A 21644-nucleotide genomic window follows, 5' to 3' on the forward strand; every position below is an offset into this window, starting at 1 on the left:
GCAGCTGGATGTTAATGAGGCGCCCGGAGGAGAGAAGGTCATTCCTCTGCCCTTCGCCAAAGATGTTCGCACATTCCTGCATACAGTTTAATACATGTATGTTGTAGTTGCTGTGACATACATCAGTTGTGCTGCACAATACGCCTCTTGAGGGTTGTGTAACTTATGATTTCCTCATGTGATAACCCGTGAGCTTTATCCGAGTCCTACTTGCAAAGAGGAATCTTTCTTTCCGCGTTGGGTTGTGAATAATTGATCACGCCCCCGGGGGGGTAAAGGACTTGATCCCACGTGAGGAGAGTTGGCGCTGCGTTACAGCAAGATTGAGAACGAGGCTGAAGCGGTGAGGAAGTGACCGTTTTTTTCCTTTTCGTTCACAGACGGAGGCAATTTAAGTCCCACGGGCTCCGCATACTCTTATGCGTAGTTTTTTTTTTTTTTTTTCCCCTGCATTGTTTTTGTTGCCATAATCTGTAATAGAGAATTTCAGCTGTGTTCCGGCAATCCCCTCCAGAGGCCACCGCAATCTGGATGAAAAGCTCCTTTCATAAGGCGAGGGCTCGCCCGTACTAATCACATTCTGTCAACCAGACGAGTACCATTTGCTATAAATATCACAAGCTGCTGTCCTATGCTGCACTTTTGTTTTAGCGCTCACACACACACACACACACACACACACACACACACACACACACACACACACACACACACACACACACACACACACACACACACACACACACACACACACACACACACACACACACACACACACTGACACACACACTGACACAGAGACATAACAGGGTTCAACCATACCTACGGGGCCCATTTTAAATGCATATTTTTTTTAGTAGGCCGCAGTCATCTGAACAACAGGAACACCTGCAGCAGAAGCTGATGTTCAAGGACTACGAGACCTTTTGGGGGAAACCCAATCTGCCCGTCCGCCTCCTTCAGAATCTCCTCTGACCAGGCGACAACTTCTTTTGCAAAGCCTCCTGAATCTCACCAGTTGATTTCATTCTTCCACACAACGCCGTGTATTTCTTTTCTCCTTTTTTTTCTGTTCTGCGTTTTTTGTTTTGTCCGAAGCTCTTGTTGAGAGCTGCACCCTTGACCCCGCAGTCTCTATGGCAACAGCAATGACCCAGGAAGCACTTGAGCTTCTGAGAGAGAGAGGTTGTGACAGGGAAGTGGTTTCCTGGCTCCGACCGGGAGAATAAAGTGGGAATCTGTAGCCGGCCTGCCCTCTGGACTGTTTCATTCACTGCTGCTTAGAGATCACTGTCAGGCGTCTGAATCACATGCCCCCACAGTCCCACATTTAGACATCTCTGAATAAATGCAGCTACTGTGTTTTTTTTTTTCTTCTTTTTTGATCGACTTTTTTCATCATTTCACGGCTACCAGGCCAAGCAGTTAGTAGCACACGGGGCGAAGTAAATGTGCTGCTTAAGTAGGCTGAGGAAGAAAATCTCGGCCCGAGAGTTTAACCATCAAACGTCGTGAACTTTTTTAGATCAAAAGTCAAATGCTCTTTATGGACTAAAGCTGGGCGAATGAAGGCGGTCATCCTTCCAATAACATGTAGGTCAGTGGATAAGCTCATCTCTGAAGGCTGCGTGGTTCTCATTAGTGTGCTGCCTTCCGGATTGCTCTTAATGGTGGTGGGGGGGGGCACAGTTATACACCCCATTTCCCATTCTCTCCATTCTACGGCAGGGTAAACGCAGCACATTAATAGCAAGAAGAAAGTGTCACTAAGCAGGTTGGACAAAGGTGAGCGGGCTCTGCAGATCATCTGTATCGATGGGCATTGTTGCCTGTATTAATTTGCATGCCTAGTCTGACTTCCCCCCGCGAGGATTGCTTTGTTTGTGGAGCTCCGTAGATCCAGTTTTGGTGTTTGAGTGACTGACTCACAGGGCTACCGGGTCGGCGTCTCACTTGGCGTGTAGATGACATTGCGCAAGATGGTTTTGTTCACAAAGGAGGAGGCGCACAATGTTCTGCCTTTTGTCTTTGTAAACAAAGCCCCATAATGGACCAAAACAAACCTGTTATTGTTGGTCTAGTAAAAAGCCCATTAGCTTGCTAGACTTGCAGACACTCCCATGCTGAACTAGGATGGGGAGGCGGGCCGGTGGACCTGACCCTCGCCCTCTATAGACGGTCTCCATGTTTCTGTGCGTTAGATGAAGTCACTCAGGAGGAATCCGGAAAGCGAGATGAGCTCCTTCTGCCCGCTGCAACACGCTCACCACGTTCGCGCTCCACTTCCTCACATCTACGTCTCATCTCCTGGACTTTCTCGTGACACTTTATCCGCTGTCGCCCCTCAACAGCCTTCTCTTTCATACCCCCCCCCCCCACCTCTTGTCCTCTAACCAACATCGCACTCCCGCTTCTCCCAGACCTCCCACTCCGTCATGCGTCATCCATATGCTCGGTGCTTGTTACTCCGGGTTGACAGGAGCCAAGCCCTCGGTCATCCCCTCTGGGGATAGACCAGATTACTCAGAGTATTTATACATGAGCAGCCTGCCGCTAAAGCAAAGTGCGTGTGCGGCCGACAGCCTCTTGGTTGTGGATCCCTCGCGGGATTGTGGGCGTGTCCACGCACTAATTTAGAAAACCAAGAAAACTTTGGACTGGTTTGAAAGTTTGCAACCTTTCAACCTTTTTGTATTGTAAAAACAATAATTCCTCAGTGCATCTGTCTACTGTGCTGATTTCCTTTTCCCCTTTTTGTTATTCTAACTACTGCCGAGCCGTGCTTTTCAATTCTCACTAACCACATATTTGCAGAAATGTGTACGTCGGCTAACCGAGGCGATTTACTGTACTCGGTTGACGCAATGTCAGAGAAAAACACTGACTTGTGTAATCTAGCAACTCCTGGAACGAACATGTGGACACACACACACACACACACACACACACACAGGTTGGACGCCGCGAGAAAAGGACTGAGATTATTTGCTGCCGCGGCGCTCCGATTAGGACGAGGGGGAGGAACGGCCGCATTCTCCGCGTGCCCCGAGGAACAAAGCCTCTTTTGACCAGAACACATTCCATGCTGTATAACATTCCATATTATACCTACATCCCTATCAATGGTTAAAAGAAGAACTCTCCTCAAACCCGTAAGCTCCAAACACGAAGGAAAGCCGAGGAGATTTTCTGGCTTTTTAATACCGCTTTCATTTTCAAACCTGTCCTAGATTTCAGAAAAGACGACTTATTCACGGCTTACTTTCTTTCTGCGTTTTGAGCCTCTCCCTTCAGCCCAAATGAGGATGCAGCAAACCCACGACGATGGGCGGCTTCTCGTTTCTTCTACCTACGACCGTTTAAAGTTTCCCCACCCGAAAAAACAGAAATGAGAAGTTTCCAACGTGTCGGGCTTCTGTTTAAAAGTTGCACTAGACTTTCCTCTTTTCCCCCGACATATCCCCTGTTTTCCCTTCTCCAGTGCCTGAGGATGTCCAAGCGGAGCTTTTTTGTTCGCCTGGTGCCATGCCGCTGCTTGCGGGGTGAGGAGGAGGCAGTGACATCGCTGGACTACTCCCACTGCAGCCTGGAGACTGTTCCTAAGGAGATCTTCAGCTTCGAGAAGACCCTGCAGGAACTCTACCTCGATGCCAACCAGATCGAGGAGCTGCCTAAAGTAAGGCTGATGTATAGAAACGTGACATTCACCTGTGTGGCCCACCAAATGGAGACCAGCTTTTGTCTTATCAACAGCTTGCATTGTTGACACTTTGTCCTTTTGGACAGAAAAACTCATGAATGACGCTGTTGAACTTCTGAAACAATCAGGACATTTAATAAATGGTGGATTCTTAATAAAGCATGCGCTTTTGTTTTGTTTTTTAAAACAAAACCTTATCTATTCTGTCTCTCTGTCTCCCTTTGTCCACCAGCAACTGTTTAACTGCCAGTTACTCCACCGGCTGAGCATGCCAGATAATGACGTGACGGTGCTGCCGGCGGCCATCGCGAACCTGGTCAATCTCAGGGAGCTCGATGTCAGCAAAAACAGTAAGCAAAATCTCCCCCCCCCCCCTGGTGCGCGTGCTTTTGATTGGCAGGTTTAGTGAGCCATGCAACACCGAGGCATCGGATCAGGTGGCGGAAACCCGAAACCCCGACCACAGCCGCAGGTCCAGATGCCTGTTAAGTTCAGACGTCTAACGTCCCCCCGGCGTCCGGGTGTTTGTAGTGACGGCGTCCGACGTACATCACTAACAAAGCGCAGAGAGGAGCGAGTCGCGCGAACGACCCCCCGAGGTATTCTGAGGTGAAACGCCACGTTGCTCAAAAAAGCCTCTTACGGGACGGATACAGGAAGTGGACAGGCCCAGACCTGCGTTGTGCTAGACGGCAGATTATGGCGGGTTTATAGACACATCAAAGCATCTCGTCGGTGGTTTCACAGAGGTGGGAGGTGACAACATCTGCAACGTGCAACTTTCACCTTTAGGATGAGCACTCGCGCTTCTGAATACGAAGCGGGGCTTTCTCCTGGAAGTCCTTTCAATTTTGTGCCTGTTTGATGAAGACTTTCCGCCGTCTTTGTTACTCATCTAGAAACGAGCCTTTTGTAGCGCTGTCATGTCTCTGGTCTGATCCCTCTGCTGTTTAAAGAAAAAGAAACCACACCGTTGCATACTCCTCACAAAAAGGTCTCTCTTCAAACATTCTAACATGAGCGTCACCCAAAGCGACGCACGGCGCTCTGCAGCTCGCTGCTGAGGAGGGTTGATCATCGTCAGGAGAACAGAGGAGGAGTTTGCATCATCAGCAAAACCCGCCTGCGTGCTAGCCGCAAGGTCAAAAGGCTCCTCTTATAAATGAATGAGTGCGGAGACAGAGCAGATTAAACAAATGGTGGAAGGATGTGGTGGCGTGCTCGCTGAGCGGCGCTGCGTGTGCCGTGTTGACGTTAACGGCTTAACCTGTTTCGCGGAGCACTCTGCGCTGAGTGTGGTGGACACAAAACAAAGTGGGTTGACATAATCCTTTCGGGCCGGGGTCACGTCCTCGCGCTGGCGATGGATTTCCTCGTGAGAACTCGCAGACTATCGCTCGCCATGGCCTCGCCGTCCCGCTCATCTCACTGCGTCACCTCGAGCGCACGTCTCTCCGTGGTTGCCGTGACGCGTCCCGCAGTTCTCTCCTGCGTTTTGACATTCTCAAAAGCTTCGTCCCGCCGGACGCCATCGGCCCCTCACGTCCTCGGCTCCGACGGGGGGTCGTTCCTGAAGTCCCACTTAATTATATTTGTGGCTTCGCTGTTTCTCTGCAGGTATCCAGGAGTTTCCGGAAAACATTAAGAACTGCAAAGTCCTGGCTATCGTAGAAGCCAGTGTGAATCCCATATCCAAGTGAGTACTGCCCGGCTGTAGCGGCCTGAGTTGTCTCCTCGCAGATTTGTGCGAGTGATCTGATTCCTGTGTGTGTGTCTTTTGTCAGGCTCCCAGATGGATTCACCCAGCTTCTGAGTCTGACGCAGCTCTACCTGAACGATGCCTTCCTGGAGTTCTTACCGGCCAGCTTCGGCAGGTCAGTAGACCTCAAATACACACGGCGGCCGTATTAACTGTGTGCTTTGTGTTGAAAGAATGACACAAACTGTCTTTTGTGTGATTTTAACTTACTCTGGTTCGCGCTTGAAGCATCGTTTTCCGATCTCAACAAGGAGACGTTTTTCACACAATCAGGGAAATCCAGTGATCATGATGCTCGTTAAGTGCCAGAGGTGTAAATAAACAACCATTTTGTTCACTGGAAACATTAAAGGTGATGCTATGTCGGTGTTGTCTTCACAGCTGTGGTTTCCTGCCCAAAATGGACCCATAACACCACTTTTGTACTGTGAAATAACACCCGTGATAAACATTATTGCTTCGGCTTGCATTTGAATGAGCGTTTAGTGTCCAGGTTCCTTTTAGTCTTTTGTTTTGGTTGTTTTCATCATGCTCCTATTGTTTTGTAGCTGACGCAAAACTCCGTGTTGAGCTGTGTGATGACGCAAAAACACGTGGTGGGAGTGGCTCAATATGTGATGCCACTAATTCTCCTCACCACTTAATCCCAATTTTCCCCTATGAAAACCCTTTTGCTTTCTTTATGGTCAGCCGATTTAATTCCACATAAAGCTACGGGGCTATTTGGTTTAATTCTTTATTTTGACAAATTAATTTAGCACATGTTCAAATATCTGAACTTGGTGATTTTGCCTTTTCTTGGGAAGTACAATCTCATGTAATTATGGTAAATAAAGCCAGCTGCCTTATGAGGATCTTGGACTGTCGTTTAGAAATTACCGATGGGATATTTTACGAATATGACCTCTGCTTTTTTTATGTGTTCAGGTTGACTAAACTACAGATCTTGGAGCTGAGGGAGAACCAGTTAAAGATGTTGCCAAAGTAAGTCCTTTTTTAGTATTTCTTTTCTGCATCACCATTGCCAAACACCAAATGGATGGCGTTTTACTCCCGCCAGGAGTTATATCTGGCGTGTGCCACCCGTTTCTCCCCTTACCCTCGAAACCCGTGCAATGTCTCCGCCGTGTCCTCATCATTCGCTCCCCGTCCCTCTAACGGGAGCATTAAATTCCACAGTGTTACACAAGAGCCTCATTTGCTCGGCTGCTTGCTGTGGCAGGTTTTATAATCCTCCACTGAGACAGTGAGGGTTATTTCCCCATTTGAGAAGGTTACAGTGCCGCCGGGAGACGAACCGTCCCGAAGACGGTGAGGAAAGCTCTAGGTGATTGTGATGGGAGGCTGCGCTCTCTGTCTCGCTCTCTGTCTCTCTCTCTCTCTCTCCCTCTTTCTGCCTCTCTCTGACTCCTCTCATGCTTCACTGACTGTATCATTCAATTTCCTCTCCTTCCCTTTTGGAGAACTGCATTTCCCCCTATTTTCCTTTCACGTCCTTCCTCCATGCGAGTTTCCTTTTGTTATCCGGCTCACTTTCCTCTTCTCGTTCTCCCCCGACCGACCGACCGACCGACTGGGCCGGCGGGTGCGTAAAGTGCAGCGGATCCTCTCTCCTCGCCGTGTTTATGCGACGAAGGCCAGACCTGTTAAAAGCTGGAGCCCTGACAAAGGGAGGGGGGGGGACCCGGGACTAATGATCGGGAACGTTGCCAGAGCAGCACGCAAGCATTTGGGAGATGTAAACAAATGTGTGTGTGTGTGTGCGTGTGCGCGTGTGTGCCTGCGCGCACAAAGGGGGGCACAGCTCAAGCCGTCGCAGGGCCCCCGTGTAGAATGTGCAGCCTCTTTTCTCCCGGCGCATGGACGCATCGAGCCAACGGTTGGCCGAGTTTTCAAAAGAATGATGCCGCGTCCCCCACAAGCCGGGGTCATAAGTGGAAGTGTGGTTTAAATTTTTTTTTTTTTTTTTTTTAAATCCCCTTTCTAGACCAGCCAGCACGGCTCATACCCCCCCCACCCCCTTTCAGCTCAACGTGGGGCACTGCGGCGGGCTCGCCAACGTAGGGCGCAGGAATGTGACAGAGCTGGCTGATGCTCAACTCCGCCGGCACGATTAACGTCTTGACATCGCACAGCGCGTTACGAAAATCACCAGGCCGCTTAAATCCTATTTGTAATTCGTGCAGTCGGCCTCGCCGTCTCGTTTTGCGAAGGAGCACCTAGAAAGAAAACCGACTCTTTGCTTTCCGTTCCCACTGGCGTGCGAGAGGAGGATGCGGTTCTGCCCCCCCGTCGTGAGCGGATCATTGTGTCTGTTCCCAAACATCGCTCTGCACGTCTCCATTTCGTCTCCGGTCCGAGTCGCTCTTTGCGATCCTCTCTCAGGGAATGTCAGGTTCCGAACGGAGGTTGATGAGAGAATCTCAGAGCTTCGTCGTGGCAGAATTATGAAATTTAAATGATTGACCCGAGCGTGTGTTATGAATAATTCAGTCTTCCATCAAAGACACTAAAACTAAGAGCAAACAAACTGTGTGTTCATATCAACTCTCATTTCGGGGATTAGTTTGTGCTTTGATTCACGATACAAACATATTCTGTGATTCTCACTTATAATGCTGCTGTTGCAGGTTTAATCTAGTCAGTATTTAGTGGTAACATACATAAACCATTTATGAATATTTCTGTCCCTGCTAATCAGCCGAAGAAGAGGAAGTGCTTGAGCAGCTCAATAGTCCTGGTTTGTATCTGCTTGTTTACAGCGTAGCAGAGAATGTGACCTGAATGTGGAGGAGAAACTCTGGAGCGCCGCTTGGGGCTCGCATACGTCACATTTTCCATTATTCAAAGCATATTTCCGTCACGCCTCAGCTGTTAACGTTAACATTTATTTTCCCCGCAATATCATTCAGCGAAACGAGGAATGGCAGCGCATGGATGACAAAACAGAACCTGAAACGGGGCTAGATTTCCTTGTGAAAATCACGGCCCGTTAACGCGGCCGCTTGTCCCGTCGGCGTGAAGATCTCACTCCCCCGTTTGTCCCGTGTGTCCACAGGAGCATGCAGAAGCTCTCACAGCTGGAGAGGTTGGACCTGGGGAGCAACGAGTTCACTGAAGTGGTGAGTATCTGCCCGTCGGCCCGGCGCTCTCCACCCTCTTCCCCTCCTGCATTTATGACATTGACCGTCACAACGCCGCATCCCATGAGTTTTAACCTCCCGTCTCCTCACTCCATCTGCAGCCTGAGGTGTTGGAGCAGCTGTCTGGAATCAAGGAGCTGTGGATCGACGGGAACAGACTGACGTTTTTGCCCGGGGTAAAATTTACAGTCCCATCTTAAAGGCGCCGTGCCGAACGTCACCTAGTGATTATTCCTCGCTCGAGTCGTCATCAAAGCAGAGGAGAGAATCTTTGAAGCGTCTCTTACAGAAAACAATTCAGACTTTTGGGGGTTTGCAGATGTCTCAATGATGATTACAGAAATCTGCAATGTCTCCAGTCATCATCGATGATGCTCAGATAGTCAGAATGTGTTACATCATCCAAAGGACCAGCTTGTTTGTAACCGGGTGATAATTAAAACATGGTTTGAGCCGCCAGCAGCATCAACTGTAATCACACTGCGGTCTTTTTTTATTCAGTGGCGTCTGTCAGGACTAAAAAACAAACAGAAACTCTTTTCCTTTTTTTAAGTGTTTTCACATTCAGCAAAATGCAGAAACGCAACCAGAGATCATCAGCTCTGGGATTTTCCTGGTTTCTGAGGATGTTTTGTGGATTGCTTTATCTTATATGTATCTTTCAACACTTCTGCCTAATCCCTGGATAACAAGCATCCCAGTGAACAGTCTGTATTCATCATGTTTCCCCTTTTTATTCATCCAGATGGTGGGGACACTAAAACAGCTGGTGTACCTGGATGTGTCCAAGAACAACCTGGAGATGGTGGACGAGCAGATCTGCGGCTGCGAGAATCTGCAGGACCTGCTGCTCTCCAACAACGCGCTCACACAGCTGCCGGGCTCCATCGGTAAACCTCACGACTCCTTCTTATGAAACACCTCCACTCCCTTTCAGCGACTGCCAATGCGCTGTTCATTCCGCATCCACCACACCGTTTCTTCCAATTGCACAACGCCACAGGTGTCTTTTTTTTGTGCTTTAAACAAAGAATTTGTACGTCGTAAATATCATAAATAATAATTTGTATAGCTTTGTGCTTTATATCCTTACATGGTCTTTCTTTTTGGGTAATGTGCCGTCCTTTTTTTTTTTTTTTTTGCTTTCATGGATGAATGGACATTTTAAAAGCAACCCCCGTCACATTTGCGGCAAACTGATCAACTCTCTGTCATAGTCATATGTTAAATATATAGATCTTAATGAATATGTTGATTGTTATTTAAGCATTGTTTGTATGTGAGTGCTTTCCTCATTAATTCATAGCGATCCAGGTGAGTAATGTCGTACAGCCGGGATTGGTTCCTGCTAAACGGATATTGGTATCTCTATGAATTAATACAATTTAACTGCTGTGACGGATACTGCGACAGCCAGGCATAAACAATAACCATCTCCGAGCTGTTGTTTACGTCCCGCTAATGGTCTCCTGGTGTTTTAACTGCAGGCTCACTGAAGAAGCTGACTGCGCTGAAGGTGGATGAGAACCAGCTGATCTACTTGCCGGACTCCGTTGGAGGGTGAGCGTCACGGCGCCGGCTTTGATATCGTCAGAATGAAACCCTCAGATCAGTGGAGCGTCGTCGCTGCTTTCATCTGCATGGACGCATAAAAAACCGTCTGTCCGGGTTAATCGGATATTAATAAACATGTTGTTTTCCGATGATGATGATGATCTTGAGTAACTCGATTTGCGGCTGTCATTATGAAGTACACGTCATGGTCCCGGGTCCGCCGTGCAGATTCACGGCCTCGGGTCGGTTTCCTGTGGCGGATCGTAATCTCAACTGACCCTTCGATGCACGGCCGATTAACTCGACCGCTGACTGACGATGTCCGCTGCAGCTGCTTTGTTCATAGTCGTTTCCAAACAGCAGCAGCGCTGTCAATCGGCCCATATGTGTAATGCTTCTCCTTGTGTAATTTCACACAGATTATGGGCCAAAGCCATCGGTTTATCGTAATCCCACGCAAGCTGATTTTATTTCAAGCAAGCGGATTTTTCTTTACTTCCTTTTTAATGTAATATACTTAATTGATTTAATTCAGTCAATGGTTTGTGCGCCGTTTTTATGTTCCACAGAGACTGCTCAAATGTGTTTTTATAAGTTCACAGGGGCTCATTCATCGGACGCATTTTTCATCCAGCAGAAAGCTGCTCAGCACTTCTGTGTCAACATGGTCTCTCACTTGGAATTGTTGCTGCTTCAGATCATCAGTGTTGTAAATGTCTAAAAGTGTTTCACTGTAACGTATCGCTACAATAGCTGGTGGGATAAAGAGTTGATCCTTGTTGTTCGAATTTGATTCCGTCTCTTTCGACCCCGAGGAACTACGCCACTAGATTACAACTTGTTTCACATTAGCTGTAATCTGCTGTAAATACAGTAATCACCCGCGTGATGAAAGTCCCCCCCCCTGTGTTCAGACTGGCATCTCTGGACGAGCTGGACTGCAGTTTCAACGAGATCGAAGCTTTGCCCACTTCCATCGGCCAGTGCGTCAGCATCCGCACCTTCGCCGCGGATCACAACTTCCTCAGCCAGCTTCCCCCCGAGGTGAGTGTGCACGTGGAGCGTTGCGGAACGTCCGCTCAGCTGTAGCGGCGAGCCCCCGTCGGCTCACGGCTCTCCCGTCTTTCCGCCGCTTTACAGATGGGCAACTGGAAGAACGCGACCGTGCTGTTCCTCCACTCCAACAAGCTGGAGTCTTTGCCCGAGGAGATGGGGGACATGCAGAAGCTCAAGGTCATCAATCTCAGCAACAACAAGTGAGTCCACACGGACGGTTTTCAATACTGGAGGTCAAGTTGAAGGGTGGGTGAGGGGGGTTCTTTTTGGGATATTTTGACATAATTGTGAGCCGTTTCTTGTCAAATTTAATCTGTTTTAGATCATTTTATTGAAATATGTACTGCGTGTATATATAACATTTTGAAAGGCATTCCTGCTGCCCTGCAACATCGTGGTCATAATTTAGAATCTTTATTCTGTCGAGAATGAAAAGGGGCTGTTATGGATCGCTCCTGGTTTCTGCTCTTTGGCAAAAACACTGAACACCGTTGGCCACCACTTAAAGTCCCCGTGCTTTTTGTTTTTATCTCGCTGCAGGTTGAGAAATCTTCCCTACAGTTTCACTAAACTGAACCAGATGACTGCAATGTGGCTGTCCGAAAATCAGGTACGTCCTCACGTTTTGATTTACGGACCTCTTGTGTCAAGGTTCGAGAGTCTTGACGCGAGTATGAGAAGCTGCAGGTGTATTGATCTCAGGTGCAAATTAGAGTCACCACATTCTAAAACCGATTAATCCAATACTTGTTCTATTTTGTCACCCCAGCTGGACTATTTTAATTCTGTTCAAATGCCGTTTCCACAAAGACATTGATTCTTGTCTTTACTGCAGCAGTGTTGTGGTGCACTGTACACTGGGTGTTCATGCAGACTGGGGATGTTAAACTGTGCTCACAGTGTCTCAGTCAAAGTGAGGTCAGGGGGTGGCTTAGAGAAGATTAGATGAAGAAGCTCGTCCTTTTTAACGAAAACTGTGGCAAGTATGGTGGCTTTCAGCCCAGTTCACCTCCGGCCCGGGGAACACGAGAGACGTGACGTTGCAGACGGCACACTCGAGCCTCCTTCTTTGTCTCTTACAGTCGAAACCCCTGATCCCTCTCCAGAAAGAGGAGGACCCAGAGACGGGCAAAACCATGCTGACCAACTACATGTTCCCCCAGCAGACCAGGACTGAGGAATGTGAGTACCAGACGTTCAGCGGGAAAAATGTGTCGTGTCTGAGCTGATGGTTCTGTGTCAAAGATTATTTGAATGACTAATATGGTCAGATTGTAAAAGTGAGGTACTGACAGAATAGGAGATGATGGTTCTTACCCAGCATGCAACTTCACATAACAGTAAGGCATTCTGTGTGAAGTGGGTAAAGAAAATGTATTTTTTTTTATGTAAAGTTCTCAGGCATTGCCATGACTACCACTTAGCCTCCCTCCCGACAGTCGCAGTCTTCAATGGCCTGCAAGGATTCCTGTGTTCATATTTTATGAGCGACCTTGTTATCTGAGACAAAAGCTGCAGCAGAAACATCAGTCCTCTTCTTGCCAAGCATCGTTTAGTTTGGCTCGGTTTCCTGTTCCGGCTTGTTGTGACCCTGTTGCATCTTGGCTTTAGACTAATTTAGTGGTTTGAGGTTCACACGTTTAAACTAAATGGTGTCGAGTCAGCTGTAAGTTTTCTTTTTCTCAGCAGCAAAGACACGTGGTGCACACGTACAAATGCAAACATACAAGTGCTTCTGCCCTCTATTCGATCTCTCCCAGGCATCTGCTTCATGCCACGCAGTTGTCTACTGGGATTTTTTTCCAGAAGAGCTTTTTTGTTTCCTCGTGTCCTTCCTGAGGAGCAAGAATAAGTTACTGCATCGCTGCAATAATTATGCTTTACAAAGGCCACACACACACAGCGGTGACTCATTGTCAGACGCCGGTATTTTGTGTAGACAACAGTCCTAGATAGTGTCTGTTTTCAGCTATTCTAGTTAATTCTGAGCCAGAATCAGCTATTTCCAATGCAATATGTACTTCTTTCGGTTTTAGTCAACCTATTATTCAAACGTGAATGCAAGTCAGCGAGCTCGCTGTGTGTCAGTGTCGCAAAATAGCTTTAGCACAGGAAACCACACAGACTGTTTCACACCTGAAAGCAAAAATGACTGCATCTACTTGTGTAGTATGATGTAAACTCAACTTCTTTAGCAACTTCTCGTTGGGGTGGGATACATTTGTTCACTTGGTGTCGAGGGCGGATCAACAACATGAGATGCTGCCGAGCATCATCGGCCCCACAATGGGACATTCATCGCAATCTGAGCCCGGCCTCTCTCTTCCCAGCACGTACAAGTCATGCCCAAGTAACCACGGAGAGTCATCGACTCGTATGCTTAGTGGTAATAAATGTATCATTGTTCGGCTTTTATGACGAGGAAGTTGGCAGCTAAGCCGGAAGAAACTCCTTTCATTGTATTCATTATTTCAGTTTATTATCATCACAATTCCAAGTAGCAGGACTTCTTTTGTTTATTGAAGGTTTCAGTTTGATTAAGGGGTTAAGTCGCGTCGCGTCTCGACTCCCTCCACATCCTCGTGCCTCATGTAGATTCTGCGCCATCTTGTGGTCGAGGTCCAGCTTGTGTGAATGAAAGATGACTGACGGACCCGATCTGGTTCCTGGTTTTATTTTGCAGACATCCCCAGCTCTGACTCGGAGAGCTTCAACCCGGCTCTGTGGGAGGAGCAGCGCAAGCAGCGAGCTCAGGTGGCCTTCGAGTGTGACGAGGACAAGGACGAGAGGGAGACACCCCCGAGGGTTAGTGGCAAACTGTGGTGTGCATGAAGCGGGATAAGAAGAAGAATAGTTGCACAAACGGACCGTGATGGATGAGTGAATGTGATCTGGTCACTCGTGTGATCCTGGAGTGAAGGTTGTTGGTATTTCTCCCGTTCCAGGAGGGAAACCTGAAGCGCTACCCGACACCGTACCCGGACGAGCTGAAGAACATGGTGAAGACGGCCCAGTCGGTGGCTCACAGGCTGAAGGAGGACGAGTCCGGTGACGAGTCGGGGAAGGATGCAAAACCCACTGAGAGGAACCACATTGGGGTGCAGGACGTGGGAGTTAAGGTCGGCTTCAGACAAATTACATGCACTACATTTTTACTTATTTCTAATCCCTTTAGTTGCTCTTTAACAAAATGCATATTGGGATCGTTTTTTAATAAACAATCTTTTTTTTCTTCTTTTTTTTACTGCAGGTGATCGAGGCTCCCTGTCCTAATGGCACGGCATCAGACATGGACTCTCAAATATCCACCAACACGTATTCCCAAAACCCCTCTGCGACAGAAACGAAGGACACAGAGTCCTACAGCGCTCAGAGAATCCCTCTGAAATCGTCAGGGGGCCCAATGATGAACCACGAGGACACGCTGGAGGTCAGCATCTGCTTCTCCCAAACAACACGGAAATGTAAAAGGGCCACTTTAAAACCGTCATTGTTTTTGTCTTCAGGATTCTGACGAGCTGTCCGACGAAGAGGCGGAGATGAAGATTGCAGAGATGAGACCCCCTCTTATCGAGATCTCCATCAACCAGCCTAAAGTTGTGACTTTAAGTAAGGACAAAAAAGGTAAACCGTTTTATCGCGGGGACCGATATTGAGTATTTGAAAGCGCCGGTGTTTGCATGCCGCAGTCTGACGGTGATGTTTGTGATCGACAGACGACGCCGACTCTTTGCTGGACGACACCGTTGCCAACAGCAACCAGAACAACAGCAACTGTTCGTCCCCGTCGCGCATGTCCGACTCGGTGTCTCTGACCACAGACAGCAGTCAGGACAACTCTCTGTGCACCCCCGAGAGGGAGGCGAAGATGCCCTTCCTCCCGAAGAGCAGGTTCCTGTCACTCCTGAACCTTTTAGCGTGAGCGTCCTTTCTAATGGTTGTAGTTACAAACGCCTGATGTGCCTCCTCCTTTTTTGTTTTTTAAGGCAAGAGGATGAGAACATGAACCAGCCTAAAGACACCACCCCTCTCCTCCACAACGGCAACGGCTCCGAGACGTCCCTTCCGTCCCTTTTGAAGAGCCAGCAGACTCCGACAAACAAGATGGGCGACTACGACCTGTCACTGGAAGCCCGGCTGGCCTTCATCGAGAAGAGGTTCAACAACGGCGTGGGCGAGTCCTACACCAAGTGGGACCAGATCAACATGAACGTGTCCAAGCCGCCGACCGACAACATGGTCCGGCAGGACGAGGTGGACAAAACCAAGAACGGCTCCGTCCACCAGGGCGCGGACGGCAACCGCGGTTTCAGCAACCACAACGCGGAGGAGCGTTTTCTGAACGGGAACCAGCCGAGCGAGACGGGGGCGGAGACGCCGGCCGCTCGCGTGGCCGTGGCGGCCGGCAGCGACGCGTCTCTGTCCCGCAGCACCGAGGAGCTGTCCCCGGATCAAAGGTGCCACCCCCCGCCGGTGGTGAAGTGTCACAGCGTCGGCAACATAGAGGCGGGAGGCATGAAGGTGTACTCCTTCGACGGGGACGAGGACTCCTACAAATCGGCGGCGGGGGCCGCGCCGGGCGCTCAGGGCCAGAGCATCGTCCGGAGCAGGTCCGCCAGTCAGTTGCTCAACGACCAGACCCTCCAGATCTACCCCGGCTCCTCTGCGTCGTCCTCAGACCTGCTCTCCTCCTCCAAGCCCCCCGCCAGCACCAGCAGGTACCCGGTGTCCTCCAGCATGGCCATGGGCGTCCCCCCCCCGCAGTACAACATACAGTACGCCAGCAGCGGCGTGCCTAAGGAGGGCCTCTGGTCACAGAGGACCCCCGTGCCCCCCGAGCACCAGGGTTACCCCCCTCCTCCACCGCACTCGCTAGCCAACACCAACTACTCCAACCGTAACCAGGCACCTCCGTACCCCCAGCAGAGGGGGCCGCCCGCTGGGGACATGTGGACTAAGGAGAGGCTCCATTCCGCTGGGGGCCCGTCCCGAAGCGGCACCCTGCAGAGGCAGAGCAGCACGGCCTCCACGGCCTCCGTCGCCTCCATGAGCGACCCGAGGCGCGTCCAGCTGCCCGACGACTACATGACGTACAGGGACATTCACACCCTGGCCAGGGGCCCGCTGGCCATGAGCCACGCCATGCAGAGGCCGCTGTCGGCCCGCACGTACAGCATCGACGCGCCCGCGTCCTGCCGGCCCCTCTGCTCCAGGGCGCAGCCCCACGAGCTCCCCGAGAGGACCATGTCCGTCAGCGACTTCAACTACCAGCAGAGCAGCCCGAGCAAGAGGCCCAACGCCCGGGTGAAGTCGGAGCACTCTCTGCTGGACGGGCAGGTGCCGGGGGCTGGAAGGGTGCCGTCGGATTGGAGGGACCAGGTGATGCGGCACATCGAGGCCAAGAAAATGGAAAAGGTAAAAACGTCTGATAAAGTTGGATTATGCAGGTTCAGGGTGGAAGGTTGTTTTTGTGACGGTAGATACCGATAGTATCCCGTGAGTAAGAAGATGTGAAAGCCTTTCTTAAGCCCCGTTCTATTGTTAATCTAGGATTAACAGAAAGTCTCCTGGCTCTTACTACTAACCCAGCTGTATGCGCAATGTGATTCACTGCACGTTTGTCTGTACATGCCATAAACCTCTGTTGTGTCTCTCTGTGTCCTCACTCGTTTGGTGGATTGCATGGCCGCGGCGCTCACGTGGCTCGCTGCCGGTTGTTCCGCGTCGTCCCTCCGTTCAGAGCGCGCTGTCTCGCTCCTATAATCCCGGTAGCGCCTCGTCTCACTACGGCAGCTGTAGGGACATGCATGCCAGCCAGGGGTCTCTGGTCTTTAGTGCCAGGGACGGAGCGCCCTACGGAGCCGGGGGCTTCTGTGTGAGTACCGTGTGATGCCGAGCCGGAGCTAATCTCACGTCCTCTGGAAGACGAGGGCTCCTCCTCCTCCTCCTTCCTTCTCTCCTCCACGTTGAGAAGTGATCACCGACCCTCAGAAGCTGATTCCTCACCACAACGGACCCTTTGTAGCGCCTGTGATTGTCTTCTGGGTGGATTCCTCTTTGTCTTTTGAGGGGAATTCTTTTTGTACCATCATGATGTCATTTAAGAAAGTGATATCTGAATTGATGAAGGCAGCTACGTTTTAACTCATTTAGAAATCATTTCAACTTGTGTGTCTCGTGACTTTCTGATGCAGCGGACTACAGAAAGTGCCACTTGGACTCAAATCAAGCCTGTTGTATCTTTGGTACAAGCTAAAAACCCAATATATGATATCATGTATGGTACAAATCACCCCCTTTTGAACCCGCCTGGTGCTTTAACATAATAATCCCCCCTCCCTCCTGGTGTGCGTTTGCTCTCCACTCTGCCAGCCTCACGTCCAGTAATTGTAACGCATCCCAGCAACCGTGATTTTTTCTTTCCTTCTCTCCTTTTTAACTGGACTTCCTTTTCGCTCATTCATCATCTTGAGCTTTCGATCACTTGATATCCTCAGTCTGTGTGTGCGGACGAATACTGTAATACTTGTTGGAGGTAAGTGGTCGGAGGTGTTTGTCTAAGTGATTAGAAAGTAGAAAAAACGACTAGCGTCTAGAGGTGTTTGATTGTCACCACTAAAATCCCCCCCTAATGCATCACCAGACACGCACAATGCTCACGTCAGCGCCTCATCGGCTGCTGGGTGGAGTGACGTTTTTGGCTCTAATCACTTTCTCCTCTTTCAGGACGACGTGTTTCCACAAGGGCAGCAGAGCTACACCATGGATCACAGAAAAGTAGGCGTTGCTCCACGCAAACGTTTAGCTGGAGCTCACCGACCAAGCCGCTGGTGCTCATCCCTGTGTGTGTGTGTGTGTGTGTGTGTGTGTGTGTGTGTGTGTCCCAGGTGCCTTTGATGAACGGTCAGATGGGCCCCTCTGTTCGGCCTCAGGGGAGCCAGGGGACCATGGCCCGCCACCCTTCCAGGGAGCAGCTCATTGACTACCTGATGCTCAAGGTCTCCCATCAGCCACCGGGGCCCCCGCGCGTCCCCATGGACTCGCTGCAGCAAGAGGTGAAGATGCAAAAGACAATTATTTGAGCTTTTTGAATTTGTTTGACTGAAGTGGGATCAATTATCTGATGTCTGACCATTTGATATGAAAAAAAAAATTAAGCTCATTTACATTTGCCTTTTTAAATCGTAAGAATCTGACATCAGCTGCAAAACAAACCCGGTCCTGAACCTCACGGTGCGGATTTTCAAGACCAATGTTGGAAGGTTGTGCAATAAACGTCTGACAATTAGATGGCTAATGAAAGCGTGTGGGTGTGTTTTCAGATCCGTGTGAAAGTGGAGAAGAATCCCGAGCTGGGCTTCAGTATATCGGGAGGAGTGGGCGGCCGGGGGAATCCCTTCCGACCGGATGACAATGTACGTTTTTTTTATTCCCACACTTAAAGGGATAGTTTGGTATTTCATAGGAAAACCATCTAGCAGATCTCCAAAAGTCTCATCAACGGTGCAACTGTAATAAATGCCGTTCGGTTGCAGGGTATATTTGTGACGAGGGTTCAGCCTGAGGGGCCGGCGTCCATGATTCTTCAGCCGGGAGATAAGATCCTACAGGTACACGAGCTGTACAAGAGAAGCATGTCGGCGCGCCTGATGTTCTCCACTCTGCTGTAACCAGAATTCCATGTCTCCTCACAGGCGAACGGATACAGCTTTGTGAACATCGATCACCTGCACGCAGTGTCCCTCCTGAAGACGTTTCCAAACACTGTGGATATGATCATCGTGAGAGAAGCGCAAGCTTAGACTCGACTGGAAGCGGACGCACGCGAGCCGACCAGAGAAGAGGGACGTTGACTCTGATATTTTTATACGCAGAGGAGGCTGACCTGGTGAAACATGATGGGACTATTTATAGTAGAGATCTTTGTAGCCTTGATTTAAACGGAGAAAACCACTGAATGTTGTGGATTCGAGTGAGAAGGAGGCGAACCTCTGCAAGTCCTCAAAAGGCCATCACTGTGGTATATATATTTTTATACAAAAGAAGCTAAAAATGAGACCTGCTCTGATCACGTTTTTTTTTTTTTCCTTATATCCTTTATCATAAATAAGGTTTTTATTTCCTCTGATTGGCACATGATTTGACCACTTGAGGGCAGAACTCTTGTCTCCTCTGTCATCCACTTTGCCTTTTTGTTTTCTTCTGATCTGATGTTGAAACCTTTTTTTTTCCCGCTCTGCCGTGCGACCTCGTGTGGAGGACAATGTTACGTGCTCGTTGTGTGAAGACGAATGTTGATCGAGGAGTTCCCCTCGATGAGTTGCGAGGAGGAAATCATCCACCCCTGCTTCCGTAAACCTGTGGACACACTTACCCGTCTCCGGCTCCACCCGAACGCCGCCCGCACATCACCTCACCGGCGCTCCACCCGAGCTGTGTGGAAACGACGCGGGAAGCGCAGCGTCGGCGTTTCATCACACTGTAAGAGGGGGGGGGGGGGGGGAGAGGGGCGTGGCACGTGTTCGCTTAGCCTTGATCTGTTTTTGCCAAGCAGGAGATTTAGTTTAAAGCTAAAGTGTGAACATTTTGCTGAACACGGCTCTTGTGAGTTGAGGAACGCGAGCATCGAGGTGAAAGGTTTGAGGGTTCGGGGGTCGTGCTACGTAACCAAAGCAGGGTTGTACATGTCGGAAGGAAGGCGAAAGAAGCAGGAGACGACTTCAGAGGGAACAGGTCCATGTTTCATCCATGTTTTTATTCATCGGGGGGGGGGGCGAGCGATCGCGTCGGTTTCAACATCCTGCAGTTTTTATCTTTTACTTGGGAGAAGACCACCGTTTGCCTTTTTTTTGTGTCTGTGAAAGTGTTTTATCATGCTTTTTACTTTACTTTTTTTGTATTCTTTGCTGCACGGAGAGCAGAGTCGGGAGAAACAAGTTGTCAAGTGCCATAGACCTTGAACTGTTTGAACAGGGGGTGACCTTTGACCCCAGAACCCAAGCAATATCCACAACCTCCTGGGGACAGAATCTAACGGCTTACAAGCAATATTTAAAGCCTTTTTATTTTCATTCATAGAAACATCACACCTTTTTTCCTTTTGAGCACAATCTTCTAATGATCGCCAATGATTGTGAAAAGAATAATTTTTTAAATCGCACAGGAAATCTATACGGCAGTGCTTAAAAAAACCACTAAAACAAAGATTTCTCTGCATTGGCCAAAAGTGAACGTTTGTGTCACTTTGGCCAAAAGCTTTTTACCGCGTGTCGCCGCGTCCTGATGTTCTTTTCTGCGAAATAATCTAATTTCCACCGTTGAATCGGGTCACAACTGCATCTCCGAACATTCCTAACGCTTATCAAAGAACTGTGACGGAAGCAAAGCGTTTTGTCTGTTAATATTCATTCACTGGCTTTTTTCCTTGAGACGTGTTTCCAAAAAAATAAGACATGGAAATGATTCACAAAGTAACGGCCCCATGAAGTCCAACGAGAGATTTTTAACCCCGGAATGGCTTCATCATTTATCCTAGTGTTTCACTAAACGGCGTTCCCTCGACTTGATTACAGCAGATCGTGTCTTCTGCGGCTCCCATATGTAGTTGTGATCGACCCGTATTTTATTCTTGTGGCACCGTCTAACCAAAATAAAAAACACTGTGGTAATTAACAATGAAAAATCCCTTTTTAATATAGTTGTAGTTTGAACGGAATATAAAATTGGTACGTTTTATTTACAGGCCAATGACATTAATGTGCATTTCCCAAATTTCTCACAAAGTAATATTCTCCACGGATGAATTAATATTATTTGCATTGATTTGTTGATTTTCAATGGACTTTCTGAGATTAGGGGGAACGTTTCTGCAGCAATGATCACTTTACATTCATGGAGGAAACATGCAGTCTGACATCGTAGACAATCTAGGGAGATGAAACATGTCACATTTTCTCATCCATGTGAGTTGGTTTCCTGTATTCTTATTTATTTAGCAGTCTTCTGTGGTTTTTAGACCTTACTAATCAAATTGTAAATACTCCAACACAAATTGAGAAAATAATTAACGGCATTAGTGACTTGCGATTGTAAAACCAGCAATAAATTGCAATGCGGAGGCACTCGTTTTAATGTATAGTTAGTATTTCTAAGGTTGCTCTGGAAACGGTCACAGCGAGACGATGATTGATATGCATTTACCCAACATTCCAGATTTTGTACATAATTTCCTGTTTCTGAAGTAACCTGTGGAAAATAAACTAATGCTCTTTAGCAAAAGATCCTCCTGTCTTCATTTCATCCTCTTGGGTTCCCCTCGGGTTCTTTATTTCATAGTTAATGAAGAACATCCGGCTCCTCCGGTACAAACTGGGGGGGGGTTCAAGGTGCCACTGGGTGTTTGTTAAGGCTGCGTTGTTTCCAGTACAACTGG

The 21644-nt window shown here is 48.8% G+C and overlaps 1 protein-coding gene across 7 annotated transcripts in view; it reads left to right on the forward strand.

Annotated features, from left to right (window-relative positions):
• erbin (erbb2 interacting protein) overlaps positions 1–21490 on the forward strand; it is a 33539-nt gene extending 12049 nt beyond the window's left edge. For 3 of the 7 annotated variants that reach the window (XM_040196969.2, XM_040196971.2, XM_040196970.2), the window contains 25 exons: positions 3482–3676; positions 3933–4050; positions 5318–5396; positions 5485–5574; positions 6387–6443; positions 8518–8581; positions 8704–8778; positions 9348–9492; positions 10090–10162; positions 11071–11200; positions 11297–11412; positions 11753–11822; positions 12295–12394; positions 13896–14017; positions 14158–14331; positions 14463–14642; positions 14719–14836; positions 14929–15103; positions 15199–16627; positions 16953–17087; positions 17939–17989; positions 18100–18267; positions 18535–18627; positions 18748–18822; positions 18907–21490. In XM_040196969.2, coding sequence (XP_040052903.2) covers positions 3491–3676; positions 3933–4050; positions 5318–5396; positions 5485–5574; positions 6387–6443; positions 8518–8581; positions 8704–8778; positions 9348–9492; positions 10090–10162; positions 11071–11200; positions 11297–11412; positions 11753–11822; positions 12295–12394; positions 13896–14017; positions 14158–14331; positions 14463–14642; positions 14719–14836; positions 14929–15103; positions 15199–16627; positions 16953–17087; positions 17939–17989; positions 18100–18267; positions 18535–18627; positions 18748–18822; positions 18907–19014 — 4131 coding nt within the window. In that variant the 5' untranslated portion in view covers positions 3482–3490 and the 3' untranslated portion in view covers positions 19015–21490. Of the gene's footprint in view, positions 1–3481; positions 3677–3932; positions 4051–5317; positions 5397–5484; positions 5575–6386; positions 6444–8517; positions 8582–8703; positions 8779–9347; positions 9493–10089; positions 10163–11070; positions 11201–11296; positions 11413–11752; positions 11823–12294; positions 12395–13895; positions 14018–14157; positions 14332–14462; positions 14643–14718; positions 14837–14928; positions 15104–15198; positions 16628–16952; positions 17252–17938; positions 17990–18099; positions 18268–18534; positions 18628–18747; positions 18823–18906 lie in introns of those variants that run through there. The other 4 variants (XM_040196972.2, XM_040196974.2, XM_078088918.1 and 1 more) reach the window with 4 other exon arrangements.
• The last annotated feature ends 154 nt before the right edge of the window (positions 21491–21644 follow it).

Source organism: Gasterosteus aculeatus, chromosome 14 (assembly GCF_964276395.1).
Source record: "Gasterosteus aculeatus chromosome 14, fGasAcu3.hap1.1, whole genome shotgun sequence".
NCBI classification, from domain to species: Eukaryota; Metazoa; Chordata; class Actinopteri; order Perciformes; family Gasterosteidae; genus Gasterosteus; species Gasterosteus aculeatus.